Source organism: Limulus polyphemus, unplaced genomic scaffold (assembly GCF_000517525.1).
Source record: "Limulus polyphemus unplaced genomic scaffold, Limulus_polyphemus-2.1.2 Scaffold253, whole genome shotgun sequence".
Taxonomy (NCBI): Eukaryota; Metazoa; Arthropoda; class Merostomata; order Xiphosura; family Limulidae; genus Limulus; species Limulus polyphemus.
Genome location: NW_013665863.1, coordinates 695925 through 708241, shown reverse-complemented (window position 1 = coordinate 708241; position 12317 = coordinate 695925). Strand labels below are relative to the sequence as shown.

The window sequence follows — 12317 nt, the reverse complement described above, 5'->3', positions numbered from 1 at the left end:
TGGCCCATCATACTTACTTGTGTAATATTCCCCCCGTTTCCCTTTTCTGTAGTTCTGGGTGAAGAGCATACCTGTTCTGGATGTAATGCAGTTTTCCCTGCTTGGGTACCACTTCTGATGGTACACCTTTGTGCATATGCTTTTTCTATAAACTATGCCCTCACTGGCCCCTCTGCCTTCTCAATGTGGGATTCTAACTATCAGTTTCAACAGAAGTATATATGTTTTGGAAGTACATGAACTTACAAAATCCAGAAGTGTGAGCAAGCATAACTCTTATGAGGTTTGGGCCAAACCAGTTTACTTAATAGTGTAGTAAACTATTTTTTTCTTGCTGTAAGTGGTGTTGTATGAAAAGTTGAGATTATCTATGAGACTAATTGCATTAATCAGTGTCATAAAAATAATCAATTAATCAAAATTTTTGATTATTCCAGCAATACAAGTGCCATGTGAGAATAATTAATTAATTAGTTGAACGTAATCAATTAATAAGTTTGAGGATTAATTGATTAGCAAATTCCAGTAATTGGCAGCTTTAGTTGTATGTACCCATAGTTTAGTTTTTTTGCATGAAATGACAAGCACAAAATGCAGGTTTTGCAAAAATGGAAACCTCCAGGAAATATGGTAAGATTTCGTTTCTTGTTTCAAATTAAGTATCCTTCAAGCTGTTGACGTTGATTCCCCGTGTGCCAGAGAATTTCCTAGTAGTTCGGGGAAGGGTAGCTGTAGATCATCTTCTGAAAGAGAGAAGACATTGTCAAGAAATGGGGCCAGCTGCAGTAATGATAATTGCCGACCTCATTCAGACAGATCTGCTGTTGTTGTGGATCTCACAAATTCAGATGATGAAGCTACTTCTCCCGTTGTTTCAACCCCTGATGAACCTGTGATGACAACTGTAACTTCTGTTTTTTCTAGGTGAGTGTGTGGCTTTCTGTTTGTTACTAACTGTAGTATTCAGAGACAGTACTTACCTTTATACAGAACAAAGAGGTATTATTTAGTGCTACTGCTGAGAATATTTTTGTGCATGCTTGAGGTGATGATAGAATGTTTTCTACATTCAATCTCTTTTTCCCTGTATGGTTGTTTTGAACCTGATCGCCTTCTCTGTCCTCTATGGGCTTTTTGTTGTTATCTCACTTAGACTATCCTCTTGAAAGGCAATCACCAATATATTTTCTTGCTGTGGTATTCCTTTTTCTGTAGCAACTTATGTGAGGAATAACAGAAAGTGTTAAGCCCACGTGCCCTTGTTCAGTGCCTAATGTTGAGGTGTGATTTTTCACAAGACTTCTTCAGCAATATATTTATTACCTTCCAGGTCATATTTCAAGGAGGAAGAGAACAGCACCAGGTGTGTGCATACCCTCACACCTGGCTAGCACCTGCTGTCCCTATTTGCAGTAGCCCAATTCACAATTTTTTAATGGGGACCTTATGCAGTAGAACCATTTCTTGTACATATTCAAATTGCTGGGGAGGTCAATATGGAAAGATATTGGTGTAATTCCACTTGTATCAAACTGAGTGGACTCACCCCTCATTTGGAAGTAGACCTGGGGTGCTTACTGTGTTTTCCTTGGGATGCAGGTATAGTATGGCTCCTCCCTGCACCTAGTTATTATGGTAAGTATTTCTCTGATACTGTTTGGCCTGATGTATTGCCCTAGCCCAGGCCTCGACAAACCACGGGTGCTAGGTCAACATAGCGACTAAAAATTTCATCATGACACTTAGTATTTTCTCCCATTTTATTCATGCGTAGGACTGTACTAAATAGAACTCGAATCTAGAACTTTTCTGGACTCTTGGAAGTCTGTAACTATTTTCACATTCTTTAAGACCTAAATCGAACTTTGTTTCTAGGATTTTAATGGTGGATTCAGCGCTTCATGTTTTTTCAGGAATGAAGTGCTGTAGTTGCACAACATATTACTAATTTTATGCCATTTTGTTTTTCTTCTTTCTATCAATTCAACCAATCAGTGCATGTGTTTAGACTCAGATGGGACCAAAGGCAGTTAGTTCAGGCAATACTATTCAGTGATTGTTGATATCATATGATCATTAGCTTGCTTCTGAGTTTTTGGGCTGGCTCCTAGATCTGAAAATATTTGTCGAGGCCCGCCCTAGCCACACTACATGTACCTGCTCTGCCAACCACCTGAGATATATTCACTGGCTGAGTGATCTTGTATACTACCCACCTGTGAAGGTTTGTTTTTCATAGTACCTTTTGCTCTTCCACCTTGATTAGGCAAAGAGTATTGTGTGCAGGAGAAGGATGTGGTTTCTCACTAGGCTACTCCCTAATGGATGACATGCTCCATGGTGTTTCCGTTACTGATGCTGTAATTTCAGAAAAGGGCTCATCTTCTTAATTTTTTATCTACACCAGCCCCTCAACAGTATTATCAATGTGGAATTATAGCTTTCTGCAGAAACACCCACCCCTCCTCCATAATTTTTTTTTATTTGCCTCATTAAGAATGAACCTTTGATTTAGTGCTAGTGAGTATGGGGTGTTTAATGTATATGAAGGATGTGTTGCCTTCCTATTGGTGGAAAGCTACAGTCTGATGAGGATTACATCAGAGGCTAGCACAGTCCATGTTAATACATTTAGGGGTGGAAGTTTTGTCCAAGGCTTGTGGCATGCACAAAAATTATAGCATTGACATGAGGTAATAGCTCTGTTCTCCTGTGAGGTGAATATCTATCTAAAATAAATTTTCTCACAAAACCTACAGAATTGTAAGGGATACGTTTCTTCTCTGAGAAACAAAGTTATGATAATAAATAAATACTTTCATTTGGGATGTATACAAAATTCAGGAGTTAAATATCCATTTCATTAAATTTTACAGTGGGTTTAATATAGCACAAGAAAACAAAACTCTGTTTTTTCTACTTTCTGTTGTTTTTATTTGACCAGTGACTTTCAGCACTTTTAACTCTGTCACGGTGACATAATTTTTAAACCTCTTTATGCGTATGGTACTGCATTACATTCAAAATTTGATTATACCATTTTACTTTCAATGTATTTTAATGAAACAATTATTATCAAGTACATTATAATTCAAGGTTTTATATTATTTAGGATATACTTTTATATTTTAGTTATGTAGTATTTGTGTTTTAAAATTTATTATATGCTTCACTCAATCAACTTTTATAAAGTTAGTGAGAGCAAACAACATTTTGTCAGAGGCTAAACTGTCTGCTGTGCTGATGTTAATGTTATACTGCCCATGGGCACCTGTTGATGTGTATCGACATATCTAGTCAAAGATAAAGAATACCAAAGGAAAATAAAACATTAAAAATAAACTATAAGTGAAAAGGTAAAGACGCGAAATGACACATGACCCAAAGAAGATATTTTAAGATTATTCAACGAAGAGATAAAAAGTATGTAAATATTTTAAACATTTCATTGTACTGTACGTTGATGATAATAGCTAGTTAGTGATGTTGTTGAGAAAATGAGAAATAAAATACAAACATTTACCTTAAAAAACTTTTGATATTCATTTAGGAGGTTCTAGAGATTATGCAAATGATATATGAAAACTGTAAGATAAAAAATAGTATTTTATACTTAACTTGAAAATCACCTTGCAGGTGAACTATTCAGAGACAAATAACAACATTAAATAACGAAATTTTAGTTAGAAATAGCGAAAAATTGAATATTTTATTTTTCTGAAACTACATACTTTTTTTTTGGTAAATTTCAAACAATTTCATCCACTAGTTTCATTTTTGGAAAGAAATTTCACAAGAGTTATGTAACCTATCAAGTAATCTTTATATATCAGTTTGATAGGGTTAATAATTTGAATACACTTTTTTTTGTTTATTTTTCAATATTCTTAAAATTTTTATTCTTGCTGAAGGTGGCAAACGTTTTTAATGAAAGTACATTGTCATAAACATTTAGATTTTAACTATTCTCATACTTTTGTAATATTGGATAAAATACACTTGTAAGAAGAAAGAAAAAGAGAGATTTCTTCTTGTATATATTTAAATAAGGTTCAATTTTTTCAGTGAACCAACACATTCCTATTGTCAAGTGTATAGTCGCCAGGTGCAAAACCATCGACCTGTTCATCCCCACAGCAACTACCACTCGTCAAATTACCCATCACATCCAGTACCTATTGTACAATTCCCAACATGTAGATTTCATACAAGTCAACAACCCATAGGTTGTCATGAAGCCACAGATTCTTGTCTAAGAAATCAAGTAAGTGTTTTATTTATTTAAAAAAAATAGCATTTAATCCAGACCTTTTCTCTTGTTAGCCACTTTACTGTTATAAGTAGATATTCTGTGATAGTTATGTGCTTAAACCTATGCAATACTGTAACTACAATAACGAACAAATTTAACATATGATGTAAAATATTGCTAAAATACTTATGTCAACATCTTGTCATTTAATTGGATATAATATGTTACTTATTTTCGCAAGTAGTTGGAAAGAATATTCCTTGTATATAAAATGTAATTTTTATGAAATGTTTTTTTCAGACATCTGGTGGAACTGGGGAATCGTGTCGGTCATTTAGTAATTGTTTTGGGCACACACATCCTGTTAATGCTGCATCTTGTCCTCACAGCCATGTCTATCCAAGTAAGATAGAATTATTGTTATAAAAATATGATTATGAAGCAATGTGTGAGAAAACGTGTTACATATCTCTCTTGTATTATAATACACTTTGAACAGGCCATAGCAAATATTTTGGTTACCACTGAATCTGGTAATGAGTTGATATTTAAATACAGAAATCTTTTCATTAAACAAAAAAAATAAAGAAGTTATTATAAACTGCTGTCAAAATATGTGTACACACAAGCAAACATTGACTGGTCACTTTATTAGGACTTTAATATCAAATTGAATGACCTTTCACCTTGATAATATTCATCTGTCATATACTTCATCAGATACTGTAAAGTTTTGTCTTTAACTGTAGCCTATTCAACAATGAATAAAGTCTGCAGAGGATTATGTCAGACATTCATGTTCTTCCTAATGATGCTCAATTAGATTGAGATTTGATGACCGTCCTAGCTGAGAAAGATGAGAGAAATTATTATATTGCTCTTTGAACTGGTTTCAGACAGTACTAGTACAGTAGATTGTGCACTTATTTTGGAAAAGCCCTTGTTTATCAGTGTGAAATGCAGTATTGTTGGATGCAGTAGTTTCAAAAACTTTACACTCCATGGACTAGTAAAGTCTTTGTAAAAACTATTAGTAGTACATAGGACTATAATGTTGTTTACTAATTTAGTTTTTCAAAAAGCTTTGAAGTAGAAATTATGAGGCTCACTTGTATTACAATGAACTAAGAATGAAATAAAACTTGTCACCTGTTCCTAACATACATAAAAATTATAAGTTTTAAGAAAAACCACTGGTGGAGTGGACATGATTTGTAACAATATTCATGTCCCTTTCTAAAGGAATCCAAGGACCCAACTTTTTACCAACACCAGTTCACCAACTTTAGCATATTTCACTGTCAGAATTGTAGCATGAGCAAGGTTATAAATGTTTTGTGATTTATTTTAGTGTCCTTCAGTACAGAAGAGGGTGAAAAACAGTTGAAGAAACAAAGTGAAAACTGTAACTGCCAACCATGTGCAAGTGACAGACATATTTCATTATAAATATTAGGTCCTTTCTCTTACTAATTGTCTTTCGGACTGACTCTGATGTGAACATATCACTGTTTTTATAGGCATCAATCACACTGCAAGTCAGTTTATTGTGCATATAAATTAACTAATTGAAAATTATTTCTACATATTCACCAACTGAACTCAGAGCTGAAAGAAATGAGTTACACAGTTAACTTGGTGTGTGTTGAAATATTTTTCTACTGTTTTGTGTTTAAAAATGAATAAAGTTTAGCAAACTTGTATATGTGTTTGGGTGAGGGCTAAATAAAGCGGTCAGTTGGTGTGTATGTGTGTGTGTGTGTGTGTGTGTGCATGTGTTATTACATGTGTATAATTTTACACTAAATCATTCACAGATTTTGACTGCCACACTTGCCAAGGTCCTCAGTTATACAAAGTTAAAGTCACTTATCTTCAAGTATGTTTCAGTAATTAATCACATTAAGTGTTTAAATTTGACATTTGACTGTATACTACTTTGAATATCAGTTGTTTGTAGATCCTTACTGAAGGAGTTGTTACCAAATACAGTCTTTAAATACAATATATCTTTTATTAAATTTCAAAAAATGAATTTTTCTCAAGCAGAAATTATTATTAAATAGAAAACTGTATACACAGAGTTCAGTTTTTGTGGTTTTCTCTTTCTAACATATTTTTCATGGGTGGCATGAAATGTGCATTTTTTGCTCAGATGTGTAATCTTGCAGTTTACATAAATACTGTCTTCACAGCCAGTCCAACCCTTGATAACCTCTTTTGGTCACTTCCTGTGATTGAGCCTCTCCAGAACTTTTTATACATATATTGCACATGTAGAGTACCTTCTCTGTTCTGTAACTGATTCAGACCTTCCTGTTGCTCAGTACTGTTATAATGAAATTAATAATTGCATTCCAATGTCATTGTGCTTTTATTAAATTTTTAATGTTAAAAAATTTTGGCTATTTGATTAAAGCGGATGTAGTCATTCAGCAGACTGTGTGACTTGGATTGTAGACTGTAAGGATTAATCTGTAGACAGTTAAGGATTGATCTGTAGATTCTAGGGATTCATCTTTAGATAATAAAGATTGGTTTGTAAAAATTAATCTGTAGACAGTAATGAGTGCTTTATTAACTGTAAGATAGATCTGTATATTGATAGTATTAAGTTGTAGTCCAAATATTAATCTGTCGCTTATAAAGATTAGCCTATTGACTGTAAGAATTGTGCAACGTATAGTAAGAACTGCTTTGTATACCTTTAGTCCAATCTGAAACAAAGGAATGACCTTTAAACTGTGTTAATTGACCTGTGGATAATAATTATTGATGTGTAAATTTAAAACCTGTCTGTAGATTATAAGAATGTTCTAATGTTTTTCTACAAGTTTTTATTTGGAATATCTTTTAAACATTTTTTTTTGGTGGTGAGGTGGGGATTTTATCACGTTATTACTACTATTTTTTTAAGTCTGGAGTTTCAGAAACGTAAGGTTACTGATTTAAAAAATCATATTTGATGTCTTGAAAATTCTACTAAAAATTGATAAAATAACAGCATTTAGAATTATAGACTAGAAGTACTTTATAAAAAAAAAAATACAACCACTCCAACATGTGAGTTATATTTATGGTCTCTGTAAAACGGTTTTGCACTATGCCTTGAAAAGGGAAAAAAAAACTGTTGGATCATCCAGTAAAGCTATTTTCCTACATGTAAATGTTATATATTAAAAGGTTAAAGTTTATTTAATATAGTATAAAAGAAAAGCCTCTTAGTGACTCAGCAGGAAGTCTGTGTACTTACAATATGAAAAATTGGGTTTCAATCTCTTGGTGGGTTTAACTACAGACAAACAAACATTAGAATGTGAAACTTGTCTCGAACAGAAACTAAATAGAGAACTGCATAAATCCAGAGTTCAGTTTTATAGTTTTCTCTTTCAAAAATATTTTTTTTGCAGGAATCATGAAACATGCATTTTTGCTCAGATGGGTAATCTTGCAGTTTACAGTGTCTTTGAATAGTCAGTCCAACCCGTGATGTCCTCTTTTGGCCACTTTGTGTGATACAGCCTTTCCAAAAATTGTTATGCATCAAACAATACTGGTCAAATCTGACTCAAATTTTTAGATAGGAATTTCAGTGATGTGATATTTTTCTTATTGCATACATTTTAAGCAGTCTTCTGCTTTAATACAAAAACAGTAGGCATTCTGAAAGAAGTATTGATAATGTGTAGAGTATATATATATATATATATATCAATCAAAGTCAATCAAATTCAATATGCTATTCAGTACTCAACATTATAGGCCGTAATTACAAAAGAAAAGGCTGTATTGGTATTCCTTAGACTGGTATTTACTGGTTTATGAGTCCTGTGTTTGTAATAAATAACACAAACTCACAGTTGTTATTTATGATTTCAGGTGCTCCAAGTCCACATTTAGCTTACATGCCACCAGGAGTCCACACTCCAGGACCACATCCTTCTGTTAATCCAACACAGCACCCACCATTTCCCCATTTTTATAATCCTCCTCCAACTCCAAATCTTCAGGACCTTTCTCCACACCCTCGCCATCATCCTCCAGGACTGGCTCACATGAACCCAACCCATCAACGTCTTTGGCAGGTAATAATAATAATGAATTTATAAACTTGTAACAAAAAAAGACCAATGGAAAAGAAGTAATTGACATTATAGTATTTTTAAATTTTGTTTACTTTGAAATGGTTTTGTAACCTTTAAACAATATTAGAAGACTTTCTAAGCATTAAAATTGTAAATTCTTGAATATGTATAAATGACAGAAAAAATATTTAGCTGTCTAACCCTGTCCAAATCTCAGAGCACCAACCTTTCAGGTATTGGGTGCAGTTCTTCATATAAGGTTTCACAATTTAAGTACAAATAATAATGCTAACTCTCTTTCAACAATTTTTCACTCAAAGATATTTTATTTTTGATATTTTGTCATAAATGTAATATTTACTTGTTGTAATTCATAAAGAAAAATGAAAAAAAATGTCTACAATTTCATTTCTGTGCATTTCTGAGGAGTCTCGTGTAAACAACACCATATCTATTTTTTAGAATTTTTTTGCCTATCCCAAAGCAGAGGTTTATATTTATATAGGAACTATCACTCTTTAAGAAAGCAATTGTCTGTATTTTGTTTCTCACATGATTTTTTTTTCTGTTAGTAGTTTTATTACTACAGCTTCATTCGCACTCTTTCATATCATAGCACGTGGTCTGAACAATTACTAAAGAAAAAGTTACAACAATGTTTAAATATGATTGGACAGAGCATATTACAAACTATTTACAATCAATTTAATGTAGAGTAAATAAAGTAGTTTCAGCAATACTTTATGGTTTTGTCAAAAAAGTGACAAAAAGCTGGAGCTTTTAATAGTTTTTTTAGTCATCATTTTAATTCCTGAAAATGTTCTTGTTTTAAAACTACAGAATTTTATTTTCTATCACAATACAGATAAGTTTAATTAGGTCTTAGCAAGTACTGTATGCATGAGCAAAATATTCCAGGGATCCAAATCCTTATGAAATGAGTATTATTGTCAAGTCTGCCATATTCAGTTAATGCAAACACATAAAAGGACTTTATTTATTAGTTCTAAATTGATCTTGACCAAGAATACTGTAAGCAAAAATAAAAATACCTAGCTTGACAAAGATAATAGTGATTCTATTTTGAAAGGTCAAATTGTATATTGCCAATAAACTTTTGTCAGTTTTGGCACTGTTTTGTATGATCTATATCTGGAAATGGTGACTACTGCAATTGGCAAGAAAAAATTTCCTAAACAATAAACTGATTGTATACTAAATGGAACTTTCTTATCATCAATAAAAAAGTTTAAACTTTTAAGTCAGAAAGAAGTATTTTTAATGTTTTTTCCATTTAAAAAAATTTTTAGGATTTTCTCTAATGCAAAAAAAAAGCAGAAATATTAATTTAAATTATTATAATTTTTTTAAAGCCAATACTAGATACTATTTAGTGAGTTTGTACTAAATATCATACAATTTGGTTAAGTATTTCCACTGTGAGAAGAAAAACATCTGGGGAAATAAATAACATCCCTCCAATCCAGAAGGTTTTAAAATGTGAACAGCATTCTCATTCTCTGTTGTTTTTACACAGGCCCAACAACGTATGCAAGAAATGCAAAGGAGGAGGCTCTACCAACACACGATCGGCTTATACATGCACAGGTGTGTGAGTCAAATACGAACGTTAGTAATTACTTTTTTGATATGAAAGTGCAGACCTATGTGTTTATGGTACAATCCTATGGCTCTTGCTTTACAAACATGCTGAGGAATATGAATATGGCACATTACTAAATAAAGGATAATTTTCATTGAAGTTTGTATATTTGTGTAATGTAGAATGTTATATTTTGTCTTCTCTGTCTTTCCACGTTTGCTTATTTATATTAGAACTTCTTTTCAATATGCTAAAGAAAACTGTCTAAGAAATCTAGGCAGCAATATAAACAGAAATCAAGATTCAAAGACACTATTGTTGACATACAAAGTCCTTTTAAAGTGATAAGAATTACAAATATCTAGATATAATATTTGTCAACACAAATATGACATAACACGAATATATCTAATATAAACCATAGGTTCTTCAAGAAATCAGTTAAGTTCAAATGAAACACACTGGTTTTAAAAATGTGGCTACACAAGCTATAACCACTTTTAAATCACTGAAATGTTTTACTATATGTCTAAATGCCTGTGCCAACATTTTTTCAACTAATCTAACCTGGATTTTAGGAGAATAATTAATGCAAAAAGAAAATTATCCAGTTTATGAAGATGAACTTTGGTTAATTATATGTGATATGTATTATTTAGGAATGCTTTTCTCCAGTGTTTGATACATAATTCAAAATACATCCCAATCGAGATCAGCACAAGCATTTCCAGTGCCGTATAGCAAGTACTGATGTAATACACGATAACTTGTGAATAAATTTGGGCAAATAATTAAAAACATGGTGAGAAGTGGATTGCCTGAATAAACTCAGACAAATATTTTTGAAACATGTAGAGAGCCTGAGTTATCTCTGGCAAATCATTGAAGGGGTTAAATAGTTATATATATATTAATCATGTTCTGTAGTGTTAAGTTAAAAAAAAGGTAATATATATATATATATAAAGCATTAAAACCTGACGAATCTTGTAATGTCATTATTTCATAGAACAAGGTAATAGGTTTAATGTGTGATGTTAACATTGGATGTGAAAATTAATACTTACACATACTTGTGTTTTTAGATTAATTTGTACTGGTGTTTTTTATTTTAACCAGAGGTTGAAAAATACGGTGCCAAGTCACCCTGGTGCCTCAAAATTTCGATCTAGTGACTGGAAAATCACCTAAGAAAATAATACTTTTTCTGTAAAATCATACAAGCTGGACATCAAGTCAGATGAGTTGGATAGAAATTATGATAAAAGTTATATACTTTGTATATAAAAAGCCATTGTAATTCTCTGTATCGAATAGTATTTATAGGATTCATATATGTTTGTGCAAAATGTAACGTAACTTATTTATTAGATAAATACTATGTAAAGTGTGTGCTAAATCACATACTACCTATTCTAGATGTCTTTTTTATATGTGTTTGTACCAACTGTGTTTAATATCCACGTAGTGAACAATATTGATACAGGTATAGTAACAAAGTTTATGCATAGTAGTATGGTATGTATTTGTCTATGAAAGCATAATTTTATTTAATACTTCAGTATTACTGCTCTAGTAATTCTTTATTGTAGTGTAATTCTTTACCAGCCGATATGTGATAAATTAAGAAGCAGTGTTAATGTAGTTGTATAAAATTTAGGGATTTGTCAATTAATTTAGATAAAAATAGTTTTGTGATTAAAACCACAAATTATTGTAAGGTTATCATTTTTGTATTATGTATAGTTGACAGAGAAAAACATTGTTCACACATTTTGTATTATGTATAGTTGACAGAGAAAAACATTCTTCACACATTTTGTATTATGTATAGTTGACAGAGAAAAACATTGTTCACACATTTTGTATTATGTATAGTTGACAGAGAAAACATTGTTCACACATTTTTTATTATGTATAGTTGATAGAGAAAACATTGTTCACACATTTTGTATAATGTATAGTTGATAGAGAAAAACATTTTCACACACATTTTGTATTATGTATAGTTGATAGAGAAAAACATTCTTCACACACATTTTGTATAATGTATAGTTGACAGAGAAAAACATTCTTCACACACATTTTGTATAATGTATAGTTGACAGAGAAAAACATTCTTCACACACATTTTGTATAATGTATAGTTGATAGAGAAAAACATTCTTCACACACATTTTGTATTATGTATAGTTGACAGAGAAAAACATTCTTCACACATTTGGTATTATGTATAGTTGGCAGAGAAAAACATTCTTCACACACATTTTGTATAATATATAGTTGACAGAAAAACATTCTTCACACACATTTTGTATAATGTATAGTTGACAGAGAAAAACATTCTTCACACACATTTTATATTATGTATAGTTGA

The 12317-nt window shown here is 31.7% G+C and overlaps 1 protein-coding gene across 2 annotated transcripts in view; it reads left to right on the top strand.

Moving 5' to 3' along the window:
* LOC106478820 (E3 ubiquitin-protein ligase Arkadia-like) overlaps window positions 1-12317 on the top strand; it is a 44134-nt gene that overhangs the window by 16817 nt on the left and 15000 nt on the right. For both annotated transcript variants that reach the window (XM_013939391.2, XM_022382501.1), the window contains exons 4-8: window positions 661-924; window positions 4066-4264; window positions 4553-4655; window positions 8132-8337; window positions 9875-9945. In XM_013939391.2, coding sequence (XP_013794845.1) covers window positions 661-924; window positions 4066-4264; window positions 4553-4655; window positions 8132-8337; window positions 9875-9945 — 843 coding nt within the window. The remainder of the gene's footprint in view (window positions 1-660; window positions 925-4065; window positions 4265-4552; window positions 4656-8131; window positions 8338-9874; window positions 9946-12317) is intronic.